Here is a 19,878-nt window from a genome sequence, read left to right as displayed (position 1 = left end):
TGCGGTTTTCTTTGCAGCGCCAGTAGTTTTACGTTCTAATCGCCGCGCTCGACTTCAAGGTGTAACCTTTATTATTGTTCGGTCTGAAACAGCACGCCCAGTGACGGGTGGTGCAGCAATATTGATGTCCGGGTGGAAATCAGGAGAAAGGTCGGTCCGGGATATTTTCGGGAGGGGCTTTGAAATTCGGGAGGGTTGACATGTCTGATTGTAAGATATGCAAAAGCGACATGGCCTGGCACGGGAGCACCACGGCAATGATTCATGATTTTGTGCCTAATATATTTAATTTGGCGGCTGTAAAGTATACATCATGCGATGTGTGTATGTTTTTTGTGTTAGTCCATTTTATTTGCTTACTTAGGGATGTTCAAGGAGCAATCTGTTTAAAACAAAACATATTTAGAAAGTGCACAGTCAGTTCTATTTTTCAATAAAGGGTTGGAAATGTTTTTACATTTTTTTTTTTTTACAGATTCATCGATTAATCGAACAAATAATCAACAGATGAATCGATTATTAAAATAATCGTTAATTGCAGCTCTAATATGAGCATTATCAATGTCAGCTTAACGTCTCATTCCTGCCTTTTGTTTTGCCCTAAGGTTTATGAAGCTGATGAAATGTACTATATAACTTAATTGCCCTTTCTGTTGCCAGGGTAACATTTGTTCTGTCAGCATCTGCATTAACAGACCGTCCAACAGGAAATACAAAGTGGCCCATTTTGATTATTGATGTTATCAAGTTTGAACTATTTTGGGAAAAACTACAAATACGTTTTGAACTTTTGGTAATTCTAACAATTCAAATATGTCAATCTGAGAGAAGTAAATAACTGATTGTCTGAATCTTCCTTGAGAAAACACACACACACACACACACACACACACACGCACCCACACCTTTAACAGCCAGAGGGAATGTCAATAAATCCAAATTTGAATTGAATCTGACAATCGGATCCCTTTCCCTCCGGTCAATCTGCCGCTCGTATTGGTTTTCAGGAGGTCAGGGTTCATTCAGAGAAATCCTATTTTGTCAATAATTTCCAGTGCAGTCTCTAGTCAGCATCTGGTTTGTGTGTGTGTGTGTGTGTGTGCGTATGTGTGTGCGTTCCCGACAGACTCGCCACAGGCCGTGTTTCGACAACGAATCCATGTACAATCCAACAGGGCAGATAGTCAGTCTATTGATCCAGAGAATGGGAGGCATCAAACGATCCTTAGGAGAAGGAGCAGTGAGGGCTAACGTGTGTGTGTGTGTATGTGTGTGTTGTGTGTGTGTGTGTGCGCGCGCGCGCAGGAAAGAGATCAGTTTTTTCTCATTTTTATTAAGCAATACTTTGGTTGTGCAACATCCCCCCTCCCCTTCCAAGAGTTTTTTTACATTTTGTTTACAATAAACACATTGTCTTTGCTATGCGTTTTTACTGAAAAAAACACCAGCGCACCATTCTTTTTTTTTTATTTGGTCGGCTGAGTGAATTTGAGATGCTGCAACACACCCTCATACACATTGACCCTGAGTTGAGTTATTTGCCGGATCTCTGGGTAGCAACATGGGCCCTATGCCTACAATTGCGTTTGTCTGTGTGTGAGGGGAAGAGAGTGGCAGAATAATAAAGCACATTTCCACTACTACTTCATCAACTAGTTTTCAATATTAATAACACACTGCATCGGCTGCCTGTGCAATTCATCCTGAAAACGAACCACTGAAACACAGGATGGACACAAGCAGGCAAGTAGTGTCCTTGCACCCTGAGCTTTCCTAATAAAGTCATTTTGATTGCAAAACGGATTCACTAAAGAGATCTGAAAGAGGTGCTTTACTTTTCTCACCACAACCACACTATAAATGTCCCTTATTGATTCTGTCTTTTGTCTCATTTAAAGATCAGGATGCAACCAATTCGGAAAGAGACAACCAGACATTGGAATTGGACCATTTGTGGATCAGTCACCTCCACTGTTTACTGTGGAATTAATTATCAATACAAATAGGGGAAGAACTCTAGTATGGCAGTTACATGGCATAATTCTGACCATACCAAATATCATCATATAAATAAATAAATGTTCCGCTTATTATTATTTGTTATAGTTACTTGCATTTAATAGGATGATTATGATTACATTAAAATAATCTTGGCATGTGCTTTTAATTTCATACTAAGAGCAGCTTAGAAAAACCCATTTCCAAGATTACATTTGAACACATGAGCTTTAAACTGTCTTTTTACTACTATTCTCATTTTTACCAGAGGGAGAACAAAACCATATAAATCAACCCAACCATTGTTCACATTTACTGTGTCAGACAAGCTCGTCTTTTTGCACCATCAGAAGAAGGACGTCCCAGTGTGTCTCGAAGCTGGCAGAGCGATGATACATGATACATGACATGTACTTATAGATATAAATAGTATAGATATAAATTCCCTTAAAACGTTTGCTGCCTGTAAAAAAGCTGTTGTGTATTTGTGCCTCGTTTACAACACACTCATTACAACTGTTATTAGTTTGGGTTTAGCTGACTCAATGTGTTGACTGCCAACTGATGCAATACAAGGCAAGAGTTACTGCTCTCACTCTGTGTGTGTGTGAGTGTGTGTCAGAGAAAGAGCGGCTGTATATAAACACAAACACACATACAGAGGCATTTAGTCTGATACCAGCTACCAAAATAATACATATTAAAACTATATTCTAGTTCAGCATCATGGAAGTATTTGTTAGTTGGAATGCATTAAGCTTTCCAAGTATTGTTCTTTGAATCTTTATTTAACTTATTATTATTATTATATTTCTTCCGCGCCCCCTTTCAACTCCTTCACACTTTCAGCTATTTAAACCGTTCAAATATTAAAATGTTAAAATGCATAGAGACATAAAAACTACACTCATGCGTTCGGTAGAGTCTTGTGTCTCTCAAAATGCTATTATTTTTGGCTCCAGGAAGCATTGGTTTGAGGTGTGGATTTTGTCTAAATCTCTTCGCTGTGAGCTCATTAGCGACCAGCTGGTGATCGAGGGCCATGAAGACGTAGCTCAGGAGTCATCCACTGCGCAGGGACGTGTAGGTTTAACCGTGTTTAGCTAACCGTACATGGACGTGCAGGTTTAACCGTGTTTAGCTAACCGTACATGGACGTGTAGGTTTAACCGTGTTTAGCTAACCGTACATGGACGTGTAGGTTTAACCGTGTTTAGCTAACCGTACATGGACGTGCAGGTTTAACCGTGTTTAGCTAACCGTACATGGACGTGTAGGTTTAACCGTGTTTAGCTAACCGTACATGGACGTGTAGGTTTAACCGTGTTTAGCTAACCGTACATGGACGTGCGTGTCGTGAGTTGGGACGGAGACCCGGGATGAGCAGCCTGTAAGTAATGTGGAGGCAGGACGGTTAGATATGTGGGACATGGGACAGCGATAAGTGCTAGCTAGCTAAACTGCTAACGAGGCTTCACCGCGCCAGCGAACAACGACAGCCTCTACGTTATGGGTAGTTTTGAATGACGTGATTACATGTTTTGCTGCATTCAGTGTTACAGTGTTAAGCTTGGCCTGTCGTTTACTGCATCTATGGCTATATGTTGCTAATTACATTAGCAAGCAGTGGAATGAATGTACGTTGTTACGGGGAATTTATTTGATTTGTTCTGGTTAATGAGCCCCCTTCAGTTAGAATAACTCCCCCTTGAGTAAGACTGCTGTTTCCCTGTTAAAGCATGCTCATGAACTGCTACATAACTGTACTATAACGAGTCTTCATACGTTTTAATGTGGTGTCAGAGACTGATGTTGTTCACCGGTTACGTCTGTTTGAGGACAGAGTTTAGATTTATAACTAGTACTAAACCTTATATTACTACAGAAAATGTATTTTTTTAATTCTCAGCTTTTCTAATTTCTATTCTTTCAGCAACGTTTAAATTAATTTCAGCTTTTATTATTTCTGTTTCTATTTCAAATTCATAGAAGCTTCTCCCACTTCTGTTTTTTTGCAATTGTTTCAAGTTCATTTCAGCTTTTCTCATTTCTGTATTTTCAGACATTTTTAAATGTATCTCAGCTCTAGTCTTTCAGCAATGTTTAGAATACTTTCAGCTTGTTTCATTTCTGTACTTTAAGCAACTTTTTGAAATTAATTTCAGCTTTCTGCATTCCAACACATTTTCAGCAGGAAATGCATTTTCTAGTTTGATATACATCCTGATAAACTGAAGCATTCTACTTGAGCCGAGCACATTTTGGTGTGTTTTCACATATGAATGTGTGTGTGTGTGTGTGTGAGTGTGTGTGTGTGTGTGTGTATTTGAGGAACTGGGCGTCCTCCCTTCTGCCCTCCTGCCTACTAATTCATCTTCCAAACGGATGACACTAACAGTCCTGCATACAATATGGCTCCAAACTGGCACATGGCGAGAGCACGCTGGGTCAAAACAAGACAAATGGACGCACGCACACACGCACACACACACACTGTACAAAAGGGAACGGCAGACGGGACAAGGTTAGTGCATCTGCTGTTTAATTAAAATGAGAAGGGGGCCCACAGACAAGGGCTGGATCAGAATGGGGCCCATGTGGACACACAGACCTCTGCTGATGAGACCAGACAACTGTCCCCTACTGCAAACGTGAGGGACAGATGATAGCCCATGAAATACAAAATAAAATACACAAACAAAGAAGGGCATAACGTATTAGAGCGAACAATTGAATTAAGGGAGTAATCTTTGAGTGGGCCGACATGAAGACATCACAGGGATCACTTCTGCTGTTTCAGTGTTTGAATCAAATCTGTCCTTTGGTCTGTGCCTTCCTCTTGGGTTGAACGTAGACTATAACTACCCTCAGCAGTGCCTTAACCATGTGGTGGATATTTTTACAACATATTATAATATTGTTGTAATTATATTGTACAATTGATTGTAACTGGGTTAGTGTTTCATTTCATGCATTAGAGCCAACGTATATTAATATGTATCTTAAAGCCCATAGCACACTGCATAGTATACTGTATAATGTCATTTAAATGCATCTTCCAGTTCCTCCAGTGGGTCATAAAACGCTCAGTTTGAACTCCTTTGGATCCAAACAATGTTGACAATGGTTATATACATGGTATGTATATGTGTGTTCATCGAAACGTGCATTTGCCTGGTGCAGTGTGCCATGTGTGTGCGACTGAATCCAAAGGGTCTCTCTGGGGAATGTCTATCTGGAAGAGAGTCAACCAGAGTGAGCAGGACCCCATATATCTACCGTGACTAACAGGATTAAACCTGACTGGGTAGGGAGACAGATAAAAAAAGAGTGGTGGGGGCTGTGTGGGGGAAAGAGAGAGGAGGAGAAATCAAGTTATCCTCTACTACAGATCAGAGGAAGAAAGAAGTCGTAGAAGAAATCAGTTCTAGGGGAACCAAAGAGAGAGAGAGAGAGAGAGAGAGAGTGTGTGTGTGTGTGTGTGTGTGTGTGTGTGTGTGTGTGTGTGTGTGTGTGTGTGTGTGTGTGTGTGTGTGTGTGTGTGTGTGTGTGTGTGTGTGTGTGTGTGTGTGTGTGTGTGTGTGTGTGTGTGTGTAAACCTTTAGAACCTATGACTGCCGTTTCTTGTTCTACGAGGCAGACTGATGCTGCCTCCATTAGCCCAGCGGGGCATCCACCTAACCCCTCCCTAGAGCAACTTAAGAGCAACTTAGCAACACTTTTACGCTTTAATGCCTTTAAAACTACCAAGCACACACACACACATATATAGGCACATACTGCAGGCAGCATGGAAGAAGAAAGCAAAGGTCATCAAGATGTGCTGAGCATCGATCAGCATCTGATAGATAAATATTTTAACAATATCGCTCAACAAGAAAGAGGAGGAGAGGGAAGGAGAAAGATGGAGGACAATGTGGAGCCATCCCACACTGGGTAAGACGTGTCCTCTGCAAAGGGAGTCACGCTCAGCTGGGTTAATAAATGAACACAAGAATTAATTTACCACACGTACTGAAAAACCACCAAACACAACATTTGGGGATGTTACAGTACTTGATTTGGTTTGCAGGCTACCAAAATCTTCTGAGGATGTTTAGGTTAGATTTCTGCTGGGATTTAGGGCTCCAAAGACTCTTTTAACAGAGAATTTGCACAGAGAAGGGCAGAAATTAATCAAATTTGCCCACCAATGCAGTTAGTGGTTGTTAGTACATTAGAGGTCCCATGGGTGGGACTGGTGGGGAAAATCTAAATAAATGATCAAACAGGAGAGCATGATTTCCCAAAGTGCTACTCACTTATGAAAGTACCTCAGAACCATCAGCACATTTCACAGGCAACAGGAGGTATGACTTTATCTAAATCACATTTTTAAGGCTGACACACGTCGGCATCACCGATTTTTCAAAAATTCAAAGGCTCTCGCTCTCGTATTTTCTGGGTTCTTTTGAAAAGGAGCTTTTGAATATAATGTTGTAGCACAATAGACAGAAAGGGAGAAAATGTGGTTCAGCGGGGCATCCCTGGTTCCACCGGTGTGACATTCACTCTGCCAAAGAGGAGACAGGGGGCTTAAACTGCTTCCAGGATTTCTTCTGTTCCGCCCTCGTTTTACATTCTATTATTTTGGGTTTTTTTCTGCCCACTGTGTAGTATGCTGGCAGTTATGAAATGTATACCCATTTTGGAATTACCTTAAACTCTTCTGGTTGCTAAAAGAAGTCAGATTGTGTAGACATATATGTGACAATTATCATACTTATCACTTGGCTTATTGTCTTTTCTGGTCTCAATGTATAGTATTTATTGTTTCATAGTGATATTTGGTTTCTTTCATTATGGTCCAATCAAGAAATGTTATAAAACAGTGTATGCCTTAAGGCGGGGCTGCCTTGTGATTGACAGGATCCCTTCCTATGGTCTGCAGCAGGGCTTGAACAATTTCAGTTTGTCACATCAACGGTAACGAATAGTGAATGCTGCCCTGCGGTGACTCTAAGGGCTTTTACAATAGACTCGGTCGGGGGGAACTGCGCCGTGACGAGAGGACGAGATCAGGCAGCAGCGGGGGGGCCATGACACAAAGATGCAGTCGAGTTCCCAGGAGCCTTCAAAGACAACATCCTGTTGGATCCCATCTGTCGACCATTTTCATATATACACATGTATGTAATTACTAGGGCCGGGACTTTAGCGCGTTAATTACGATTAATTAATTACAATGTGAATTAAGAAAAAAATAACACATTAAACATTTTTTACGCATTTTTGCACTTATTTTTTGCACCGCGGAACGTTTTTTACTGGATAAGTTTCGGAGGAACGATTATACTGGACCACCAACTAGCGTCCATGACTTCAGACAACAACAAACCACAGTGAACATGAACGAAGAAGCTGACGAGACCGTGTCAGGTGGCCCCGTGAATGGGAAATTTTATTATAATAAACACACGGATGGAAGCGTCGATAAGAGCGTGGTTGTGTGCAAGTTGTGCAACAAGGAATTCACATCGAGCCTCAAGTATCACCTCAACGCAACACAACTAGCAGCTAGCGTGGACGTACAAGGACCCACACCCAACCCACACTGCACCAGATGACTGGTTTAAAGACCAGGGTAACTAAGTCCACGTCTGAAAAAATAACCAATGTTCTGAATGTACTTGAAAGTATTGGTCTACTTAAAAAAACATAGTTTACAGAAGGTCTACTTACCTATAGGCTACCTGAATTTCTGAAAGTACTATATTTCTAAATATGCTATTTCTACACTTGTCTGCTGGAATTGGTTGAACAAAAATCCATGTGAAAAAAATTACTTCTCACTGTTCTCAGGTCAAATATTTATGCAATTAAAATGCGATTAATTTTGATTAATTAATTACAAAGCCTCTAATTAGATTAATATTTTGAATCGAGTCCCGGCCCTAATAATATATATATATTATATATATATATTATATTTTGACCCTACATATTTTGACTTTTTTCACAATGTTTTTCCCATGACATGACTGGAATGATCTTAGATGGAGCAACCTACACGTCCCTGTCACTAACTTTAAACCTTATCTGGGTTCAAGGGGACATGGTGGCTCTTCCTAAATCCTTTTTTAGTTTTGGGTAACTGACATTTATAAAAAGTCATAATGGGATATTGCCCCAGAGACGGAGTGGTGCATCTTGGAGGATCAACCATGCTATTGATCCTTCCTGCATTGGTAAAGGCACAAGTGAGTTGAATTTGAATGTAACAGAGAATTGGAGGGTGGATGCACTAAAAAGGGTAAACAAATCTACACCCTGTGCCAGACTGTCATGTGATGTGATTGTCTTGAAAAATGCCCTCAGAGGCTGTAATAAGTTTCATGTCAGTGTGACCACTGAATGAGACACATCCGGCCTTCTCTCCCATCAAGAAGGTGGAACCCTATAGGCTACGTAGCATGGCTAATAAGTGCTAAAAGCTAAAGCAAAGCAATTAACATGCAATTCATCATCATTCAAAAGATTCCCCATCATTCTTGACAATGCCTTCATAATTCAAGTGAACGCGACTTGTGTTTCTGCATAACCCCTAGGGTTCACTTCTCTGAAACAACCAGTGGGGACAATGCCCCCACTGCTACCTCCGCGGTAGTGTGCTCAAGACTTGGCAGGAGCGGGATTTGAACCCACTGGCGGCGCGTACAGAGGCTTCTGGGCTCTAGCTGGCACCCCTACACTACCAGTCCTGGTCACATTTTGACAACTTTGATTCTCCTATTTAACCTTGAGCATGTGAGTTAAACCTCAAAAGTCTTCTTCAATGCTATTTCCACATCTGGGCTTGAACCCACAACCTTCAAATGCAGTGCAGGCTTGTGGCAGCAGCTCTTCCGCTGCGCTAATTCACCACACACTAACCAACACTTTGTTTGTTGTATTTAACCTTGAGATTGCTACTCAAACCTGAAGTAAAGCCAAAGGCTCAAACCCAAGACTGGGCTTGAACCCACAACCTTCAAATGCAGTGCAGGCTTGTGGCAGCAGCTCTTCCGCTGCGCTAATTCACCACACACTGACCAACCCTTTGTTTGTTGTATTTAACCTTGAGATTGCTACTCAAAGAAGTGAAGTAAAGCTCAAACTCAAACCTCAAAACTCTTTCAAAGCAGAAGTGATGTCTGCATGAAGGGCCAACGAACCCACAACCTCAGACAGCAGGTTGGAGACTGCAGCCCTTCAGTTGTTCCCTTGTGCTATTCAAGCACATGCCTCATTGTGTCCGTTTCTCATATTAGACCTTGGGATTGTTTACTAAACCTCAAAACTGCCCAGACTGCAACCAAACCCTCCTTCTGAGAGAGCAGGTTTGAACTGAGGATCCTCCACACTTCAGCCTTCCTGCTATCTCCCTGCACTGTTCCACCACACACCTGTTGATGCTTTTGAATCCAACCTCAATTCTCATAGATTCTCAGGCTGGAATCCACCACACACTTGTCTGCTGGAATTGGTTGAACAAAAATAAAAATCCATGTGAAAAGAATTACTTCTCACTGTTCTCAGGTCAATTATTTATGCAATTAAAATGCGATTAATTTCGATTAATTAATCACAAAGCCTCTAATTAATTAGATTAATATTTTTAATCGAGTCCCGGCCCTAGTAATTACATACACATAGTACATGGCAATTTTTTGGGTGTCTGGAATTGTATTCAATTTTTTTTTTATTTAGACTGCTTTTAAATAACCTTTGCTATTATTATTTTCAACCTCAATTGTTGTTGCAATAAATAACACTAACTCGACTCGACCTGCATGACGTCAGGGCAGATCGGACACACCTCTAATTGGCATGCAGTGTGCATTTATAATATACTCAGAAATTTAGAGGTGGCATAAATGTATAGAAAGATGTGAAGGTGTATTCAACTTGATTGACAAATTAGCTTTCATCTCATTACATGTCATTTAGCTGACGCTTTTATCCAAAGCGACGTACAATAAGTGCATTTCCACATAGATACAAACTCAGAAGAACAAGTAACCAGAAAGTACATTTTTCATCAAATAAGCAGTTACAAAACATGTTATAGAAAAGTGCCATTATAAGTACAATTTAAGTGCTATCATTTGTTAGTGCTACGGTTTGCTAGTGTTTTAGTCAAGGTAGAGTCTAAAAAGGTGTGTCTTGAGTTTTCAACGGAAGATGTAGAGTCTCTCTGTGGTCCTGATGTCATCGGAAAGCTCATTCCACCATCTGGGAGCCAGGACAGCAAAGAGTCGCGATCTCGTAGAGTGCTTTTCTCTCAGTGAGGGAGGAACAAGCAGCTTGGCAGATGCAGATCGAAGTGTGCGGGTTGGGATGTAGGGTTTCACCATGTCCCGGATGTAGACTGGTCCCGATCCATTCACAGCGTGGTCAGTACCAATGCTTTGAACTGGATGCGGGCAGCTACTGGTAACCAATGAAGTGAACGGAGAAGCCGTGTGGTGTGGGAGTATTTCGGAAGGTTGAAGACCAGTCGAGCTGCTGCATTCTGGATGAGCTGCAGTGGTCGTATGGACTTGCACACATCAAACTCTCCCTTAATGTAGAGAGACAGAAGGACAGGGTAAGACTAAGTGGATCTGTTGAGTTTGATCTTTGACGTTTATGCACTCGCGCCACACACAGAGAAAGACATGTTATTACAGTAAATGTCTCCAGTCAGTGAAAAAACACATCCATGGGCTGTTTATGGAAGTGGGACTTTTTAAGATGTGCAAAGGACACAAATCTTTGTGGTAAGACAAACTGCCAAAGACTGTATGCAGCCTGCTTAATTATGCAGTTCCACTTTTGCAGAACTCACAAACCCAGAACTTAAGTAAAAAAGTAAATGAAAACAGAAATCAATGTCAAGTTCATGATATTAGTGTCAAGTCTGAGGTTTAAATGTTGTAATCCATGTCAAGAGCACAAGTGTCCCGTTCAAATTGAATAGCCAAGTATTGTAGATTATCTGGAATATAGTGTGTGGGACATGTGTGAGATAAATACAGATTTGAATTGTGAAATCATTAAAAGCAAGAAACGCCACACCGGGCAATAATGATGACTGACCGTCCCATTGACATCGAGATGGAGTATACATACTTGCAGCATATTTGATGGAGTTTCAGCCCCATGTCAAAGCTTCATGCAGAAGCATATCCACACGTAGCAGAGCGGTTTGTCTTTTTTAAGTCCCTACAACTGACGTCTAATTTAAAGGAAAAGAAAAATGTTTGTGTCAAATGTGAGTTTAGGATGAATACAGGTAACACTGACGGCTGATACAAAACTACAGGAGATTATATAGTGTTTGTAGCCTTCGCATTATGCTGCAAGGAATCTGAGAGGGGAGCTGGAAAGTGGAGATACTACTATAAGGGGAATAAATCAAGTTACACTCTGGGGCTTGAAAATCAAACCTGACGTGGGCCATAAATCTTGAAGGATGTAAATAAAGCAGAAATTAAATCCTAGAACTTTGCTATTCGATACACTCTGCTACAGCATTTCAAAGATGTTTCTCTATTTGCCGGAGAGAAAAAAAATCTACTAGATGACTAAAATGCTCCAAGAAAAAGGGGATGATAGAAGATGGGGGGAGAAAAAGATTTAAAGAGAGCAAAGGAAAGCAGCATAAAAAGAGATTAATGCAGACAGTAGACAGCACGAGCGAGGGAGAGAAATACAGGGATTATGGGTACTTTTCTTATGCAGTCTCATCACAAACAAATAAGCCGATCGTCAAGCCAGGCAATTAATATTCAAGGAATTAGTTTTCTTTTTTAAAGGCGGTGGGGGAATTTAGATTCTTTCCCCCTTTTGCTGTACGATTCCATTTTGTGAGCTTAGGCTATAAACAGCTTGAAATCACTTTGACAGCCTGCTGTATCTCATGGACACACACGCGTGCGCACACACACACACACACACACACACACACACACCATGGGGACTTTAATTTCAACCTGTGAAATTGTAATTGCCTCTTCTATAAAAGGCAAAGGATTGTGGGAGAACTGAGTACAAACTCTGAAGGACCGTTCTGCCAGTCAGTTATTTTCACATTTGTTGTCCGTTTATTGATTCCTTTACTCTTTAGTTTGTTCCTGTTTTATTGCACTTTTTTCTCTTTCTCTTTGCTTTGCTCATCCTCATCTCGTCCTTCGCTCCTTCGCTTTCACACTCCTGCGCTCCGATCTGTTTGTCTCACGGTGATGAGGCGAGCTGGCAGAGCTGACATTGAATTAACTGGAGCTGTCAAGAAGGAAGAAGGGCGGCAAAGAGAGCGAGGAGCAAAAAGAGCAGGGATAGGAGGCAGAAAGCAGGAGAGAGGAAATGAAGGAAGGGATCCTTGTGGGTGATAAAAAAAAGAAGCTAAAAACATACCACGGGGTGAAAACCCCCATCACACAAAAATGAGATGAAAATGTCTTTGGGGCACTGGGATTATGGATTATTATTTGCCGTCTTTTGTTCACTTTTTATAGCTAACTTTAACAGCATTTTTACATGAAACCAGTGTTTTTAATGTTGGCGTCCGAATTGCACACTTGCAAACGAATGAAGTAATTATGAATAATTATGAATGAAGAGATGCAAGAGACACAGAGACCGATGACATAGGAAGAAAGACTGAACATGTAGCAGTGTGAAAGCTAGAAGAGGAAGATTGATGACTGTGATGATGGATGCGTCTGAGGAGCCGCTGTGCAGCCTGCTGCGTGTCCCTCAATAAGCTTTCAGTCAGACCCCGTCCCCGGGTCACTGTCATGGGACACACCTACGGAGCTTCTCTTCTCTCGCATGTGATGAACCAGGCGGAGGAGAAGCTCTGTGGAGGATTGGGGAGTCAGAGAGTTTGGAAACAGTCACACACACACACACACACACACACACACACACACACACACACACACACACCGATACAAAGCAGTGCATGTGTGAAGTTGATGAGATCCAGAGGGATGTTTAGTCCCTCTGTCAGTAATGGTGATCAATGCCTTCACGAGAAAAGCCTTGTAGAAATGTGCTCACATTGACGGGTCTTGAGGCCATATTTAAAAGTGATTTTAAGTCTTATTTCTCAATCATGGTGGTGGACCTTTTCTCATGTCATGTTGATTTGGAGAGACTGACAGGGCCAAGTCTCCAATAAATGCTCTCACTTTGTCATAATAAATGATTAGTCTCTTATAATAGCTTGAAAAGTTACTTTATATTTTGACATAGGCGTTATGCTCATAATTTCATTCATTTTGGTCTTGCAGCATCACGGATGAGTTAGTTAGCATAAGAACTTATTTTCAGTGCTGCTCAAAGAATGATGCGTCAAGTTTCTCATCAACTGATATCTGAAATAATCTTGAATAATGTGCAGAATACTGAGCGGGCCTATTTTCAAGAGTCATTTAATAAGATATAGTTTGTCTCATAATACTTTTAAAGTCAAATTTGAGAGATGATGCAAACACCTGAATTTCTTAGCCCTAAAAAAACCCCATGAATCCACGTTTGACTCTGATGTGTTCGAACAGTGTGACACGCTTTAATTAGTGCCGGTTGTCATTTGTCGGAGGTCTGAGCTCCTGTGACTCTTGTGACTCACTTTTATTGCTCTTTCTCACATGATAATTCCTCACGTTCACATCGCTTCCTTATCGCTCATTTCTAATTGGAAGCCCATACATTACATTTAGGGGACCTGCCCTGAGTGTGTGTGGGTGTCTGTCTTTATAATTCCATCAAACGTCGGTTGACAGCCTCGTTCCAAAGTCCAAACATGGCTTCCCATTGATCCCTCCTACATTCTAATGACTATATGACAAGGTCCCATCACAACATCAGCGGGGGCGTAATTGACCATCAAGCAATAAACTGAATGAACAGGTCTTTAATTACAAGTAGGTTGTTTCAAATCTTTAGACACATTCGAGTAGAGAGGGTAAATTTGCTCACATAGAATAGGGAAATATGTTTTTTATAGATCTCAACCCTCTGATTGTTTCAATGTAAGATTGATCAGGTTTAAAAGAGTCCACAACCATGCTCACAGCTGCGTGTAGTTTTCTAAACATTAGCAGTATACTTTCCCCTTAAGACAAACGGCAGCATGCTAATACGCTCACGACAATGCTTTACTATAACTGCTATTGTTTAGTGTGTTTGCTGGCACACGTTCACTAAACAGCACTAAATCCAGAGTACAGCTGAGGCTGTTTTGGTAATGAACCAAAGCATCGGACAAAGCACATATTTGAACTGATTATGCTACTATGGGAGAAATAGCAATTTAATTTAATGTCTAACCAGTCAGTAGGTGTCGAATCTACCTACATGAACAGATTTACCAAATTGTTTGGCAATGTGATATTTGTCACAGAACTGATGGAAAAGTCATGAAATGGCTGGAGGCCGGCTGTTGTTTAGCTGTTTCTACTGGATGAAAGTGGTCCATGCCATCAGGCTAGCGTGGCTAAATTCCTTTTATCTGTGTGTGAAATGACTTGCTCTTGAGTGAGAGAGAAACAGTTTGATTAATTCATTAGAATCACTTATCAGTCATTATTAGAGACTTAATTGTGATGAGCAGATGTGTTTGGCTGAAGAAACGTGTCCAGTCCTCCGGGGAGAGGAGGATGTAGCACATGGGTTTTTATACATTTTTACAAAAGATGAAGAATTCAATCAATCAACTTTTACAGAATATGACCAGTCATCAGTTCTCTGTAAACTCTGAGAACCTGACCCACACTGACCGATAATAACTCTGCTTTAGTACATCTGAGAAGGTTTCCATTAAACGTTAACAAGGTGGTTATGTAAATGAGCCTTGTTTCATGTGTGGACAATAACACAGGAACACTTCACCATGGCAACAAAGCAGCCCCTTGCGACTCACATGCAATGTACAGTTATTTCCATGACAACATCATAGAGTGTCATGGTAGCCATCTGAAGTGCTCCTTTCAAATCAAGCATTAAGGATTACTTCTCAGTTCCAAGGGTAATTATTGTTAGAGAATAGAAGCAATTTCCTCTGTTTGATGAAATATATTAGGACAGAACTACTCAGATGGTTTGTCATCTGCTATTATCTGCAAAATGTCTTCTCACCTGGTTACTTCAGCGCCCGTCAACATAAACAAAGCACTCTGATACGAGACTTTTCAGAGGTCAAGAGTTCACTCCTCACTTAGTGTTCAGATGCTCCACAAACTTCTAACAATACAAAAAGTCCCATATTTTTATTTTTCAGACCTAGGAAGTCAACGAATGAATTCACTGTTATGACAACAAATACAGCCATGGCGAGCCAGTAAACATTAAAGCGAGCTTTTACTGAAGCTAAACAAATAGTAATGTCTTTAAAACTGCCTTCAAACTAAGAACAGCAGTCCTGCCCTCTCTGTGTGATTATTAAAAAAACGCCAGTGTAGAACTAAAATATTGACTTTGCTCCCTCGTCCCACTAGTGAATACAAACACCCTTAACCGCTAAAGTCATGGATGTGTAAGCCCATCAAACACATACACACACGTACGCACGCACACAACCACAGAGACGCACACACCAAAATAGAACTGGCAAGCCACCAAGACTCAGTAGAGCCAATCTTCCCCTCGCCCGGCAGACTGTGAATTCCCAGTTTGCTTTGCAGCAACAACAGGGTATATGTGCATTTGTGTGTGTGTGTGTGTGTGTGTGTGTGTGTGTGTGTGTGTGTGTGTGTGTGTACATGAGTCTTCATGCCAGCTTCGTCCAAGCATTTAGTTTGGTGGCCCTTGTGCCTGCATTGAGTGATTGCTGTGTTTTATCTACACACACACACACACACACACACACACACTCACATACATATGTTTAGAAATGGATACGCTTGCCAAGTGATTTTCCCTCTGCTCCAGAAGGCACTGAAGTGCTTAGCCCACAGTGAACAGACCTCAGCCTATAGAAGTGAAAAGGCAGAGGGAGACAGAAGAAGAGCGAAGGCTGGGAGGTTGAGACAGAAAGCAGCAAAGCATGTTGGTCACCAAAATTGCAAAAATTAATTGGTCACGCCCATGTGGGTTTGCATTTGCATCCACCAGTTGTACGAGTCGCAGGGGATTAGAAGCCTTTGCTTTTCAAACATTTCAGGTTGAGGCTAAACTGCAAACATTTGGTAATCACTATGTATCCAGCTCCTGGTTTTACAGCACGAGCATCCTGCCTCACAGCGCCGTGTTCACTGAGGGTTCCATTTACAGGCGGCTCTAGTAACAAATTATGCTGCCGCAGTGAAAGAAAGGCAATGAAATAATGGTCAAGGTTTGATAGGCTGTATTAGCTGTATTAGCAGAGCCTAAACGCTGTCAAACGTTTGTCATCTTACCAAAAGGATGTGTCGATAAGAACGGGACAGGAAATGCACAGATTGATCTTAAGAGCTCTGCGTTAGGCCACGTGTTCACTGTACAGAGTGCTCTCACACTCTGTATTACCTGTAAATACTTGAATTGCCTCTTCAGCATCGTTGTGTCTGTAGTCTCACTAAAAATTGGAGCTCAAACATTTTGGATGGAACGTTTTGAAGCAGGCTGAACGTCAGCAGGGTAAATTGACTGAGCTTAATTGTGCAGAACCTGACAAACATCAACATTGTAATTATGTCAGGTTTTTCTCTCCATAAGGTGCTGATTGCTCAAAACAGGTGTCATCAATTTTGACCTGTGTAAAAACAAACAGCATTTCCTTTTAGGTGTGTATGTGTCCCTCAATATGAACATATCCAGGAGAAAATACAAGCTAAAGTGTCAGTGATATTATCTGCGCGGTGCATGAAGTTATTCAGAAATGTATTTGGTTAAGCAGAAATGAAAAGGTCACAGCCTCAGATGGTTGCTAATGAGAAGATGTGTCATGAGGACCCTTTGTATTAGCCACTCTCCTACCAGTGGTTTGTGTTTATTTGAACAGAACTCCTCTTCTGCAATATTTTAAGTCCAGTTAATTGTGTTTCCTGAACTTATAATTAGCGAGGTAGAAAAAAACATGCTTAGCTTTGCTTGCATGTCACACACAGCTGGTACGGTCCATCAGCATTGGGTTTCTGGCCGCTGTTACTCACTGATCCAACCATGTCGTTTGTAGTCATTAGTAACTTTGGATTATTCAAACACTTATTACAAAAAGTACAATGGAAAATATTTCCACCTTTTTTGTTACTCCTATGGGATGTAGATTGAATCACAGAGACTCCTAAAATGCTTACATTGTTCCAATAGGCAGCATTACTTTTATAAGGGAAGCTTATGTTGACTTTGGGTATCAGAAAATTGATCACTTCTAAGTGCCTTTCTCTATTGACAGATGCATATTGACGGATCGGGTGAAGGATGTTCGATACTGCGATTCAGGAGTAAGAGCGTGTCATCAACAAATCAAAGGTTTGCTCTTCCAGTCTCAGTCTTCAAAATAATGGCTTCAGAAGGTCGTACCAACGGTGCGTCTGTGTGTGCTTACCATCCATTTACACGCCCTTTTACTCGCCTGTACATGAGCGCATGTTGACTTTGGGAGGTCAAAGATCCGGGTCATTGTGACCTCACGGCCGTCCCATTCCCGTGAGCCCAGTAGCTTGAGCAAAGTTCTGATACTGATAGAAGTTGATGGTTAAAGATCATTGTGACCTCATTACATTATATGTTATTTAGCTGACGCTTTTATCCAAAGCGACTTACATTACATTATAACCCGTGCATTACATTTTTTTGCCTAGGGAGCAATTAGGGGTTAGGTGTCTTGCTCAGGGACACTTCGACATGGCACATGGGGCAGCCTCACAAAACATTTGTGGCCACACCTCAAGCATGTATAATATATATATATATATATATATTAGGGCCGGGACTCGATCAAAAATATTACTCTAATTAGAGGCTTTGTAATTAATTAATCAAAATGAATCGCATTTTAATTGCATAAATATTTGACCTGAGAACAGTGAGAAGTAATTTTATTCACATGGATTTTTATTTTTGTTCAACCAATTCCAGCAGACAAGTGTAGAAATAGCATATTTAGAAATATAGTACTTTCAGAAATTCAGGTAGCCTATAGGTAAGTAGACCTTCTGTAAACTAGGTTTTTTTTAAGTAGACCAATACTTTCAAGTACATTCAGAACATTGGTTATTTTTTCAGACGTGGTCTTAGTTACCCTGGTCCTTAAACCAGTCATCTGGTGCAGCGTGGGTTGGGTGTGGGTCCTTGTACGTCCACGCTAGCTGCTAATTGTGTTGCGTTGAGGTGATACTTGAGGCTCGATGTGAATTCCTTGTTGCACAGCTTGCACACAACCACGCTCTTATCGACGCTTCCATCCGTGTGTTTATTATAATCAGCTTCTTCGTTCATGTTCACTGTGGTTTGTTGTTGTCTGAAGTCATGGATGCTAGTTGGTGCTCCAGTATAATCGGTCCCCCCGAAACTCATCCAGTGAGAAAAGTTCCGCGGTGCAAAAATGCGTAAAAAATGTTTAATGTGTTATTTTTCGTGTAATTAATTCATCGTAATTAACGCACTAAAGTATATTATATAATATATATATAATAATATATACAAAATACATTGTATATGCTATATATGACACACATGTGTCTATCACCAAGTTATCCGGCTTTTTGACAAACTGCATTATGACTGGTTGGGGAGGCATCCAACCACCGCGCAGTTATGTTCACAAATAAACCATCCGATCAAAAACATTACAAATATACTTTAAAAGGCACCATTATTTGTTGGAGGAAATATTTAGAACTGTATGCCATTAAGCAGCATTTTATATATAGCCATACTGTTCCCTTATGTTTATTTCTCCCCTGTTCTGCCCTTTAGTTCAGCGTTACACTTGTAATGGTGGTCCGTGCATTTTTTAACATCTTAACTCTGTCACAGCCGACAGGAAGCGAGAGCAGCGCTTTTCAGAGCAAACCAATTATTCTTAGATACTTGACTAGGTTGTACTCAGTCACGTCAACCACTCAGAATACTAAACACTTTTATTGATGAGTGAAAAATGAGAAATGACACAGGCAATCGCATTAATGTTCAAGCTCCCATGCGTTTGTCTCGTGTCCAAAGTTGCCCCGGTTCACATGAAAAGGACGTCACAGCGCAGATAACAAATTGACAACAGCTGCAACTAAGACAAGAATTCAGAAACTCTTGCTTTTGTTAGAAACAAGTGAAGTGGATGATGTGACGTGAATAATGATCTGCTTTCTCCGTTTCCCACTTCAATATTTCATACTAAGTGGCGATCTCCCATACATAGAGGGCTGTTGCATCCATATTTCATTGGAGAACAATGCAGTGTAACTGACATCCACAGTGAGGAAATGTGCTTACAAAGCATCAAAAGAACTGTCGCACAGGACGGCTGGCAGCAGAATAATGTAGGCCACTGCTGGATGGATGTAACAAGCTTCATAGCTACACGCATCATTTGATCACATAATACAAAGCTAGTGTGTGTGTGTCTATGTGTGAGACACGCTTCATTTGATCAGGTAATATAAAGCTTTGCTGTCTGTGTGCAAGTTTGCTTTTGACTACAAAATTGCAGTGTGCTGTAAATGTGTGTGTGTTTTTGTGTGTGAGATTGAGGCTGATATTTAGCAGCAGGGAAAGAAAAAGCCAGGATATATATGTGTGTGTCTGTGTCACCCGAATGTGTGACATGCATCATATCCTTAGATAATACGAAGCTAGCGTGTGTGTAAACAGTAGTGCGTCTAATAACACGGCTTCCTGAATGAGAGCATGATGACTCCTGTCACTCCTGAACCCTCCTACGCACATAGATGCATT

At 41.0% G+C, this 19,878-nt stretch overlaps 1 protein-coding gene and 1 long non-coding RNA gene across 2 annotated transcripts in view; one reads left to right on the top strand and one right to left on the bottom strand.

The window, feature by feature from the left end:
* The window catches only part of LOC134132868 (uncharacterized), a 59,991-nt gene that overhangs the window by 29,565 nt on the left and 10,548 nt on the right, over positions 1–19,878 (top strand). The window contains exon 3 of the long non-coding RNA XR_009957061.1: positions 17,378–17,454. This is a non-coding gene — a long non-coding RNA (uncharacterized LOC134132868). The remainder of the gene's footprint in view (positions 1–17,377; positions 17,455–19,878) is intronic.
* cdkal1 (CDK5 regulatory subunit associated protein 1-like 1) overlaps positions 10,234–19,878 on the bottom strand; it is a 168,852-nt gene continuing 159,207 nt past the window's right edge. The window contains exon 15 of the mRNA XM_062565521.1: positions 10,234–10,579. Within this exon, the coding sequence (XP_062421505.1) occupies positions 10,403–10,579 (177 nt within the window). The 3' untranslated portion in view covers positions 10,234–10,402. The remainder of the gene's footprint in view (positions 10,580–19,878) is intronic.

This window comes from Pungitius pungitius, chromosome 11 (assembly GCF_949316345.1).
Source record: "Pungitius pungitius chromosome 11, fPunPun2.1, whole genome shotgun sequence".
NCBI lineage: Eukaryota > Metazoa > Chordata > Actinopteri > Perciformes > Gasterosteidae > Pungitius > Pungitius pungitius.
This window is presented reverse-complemented; position numbering and strand designations above follow the sequence as displayed.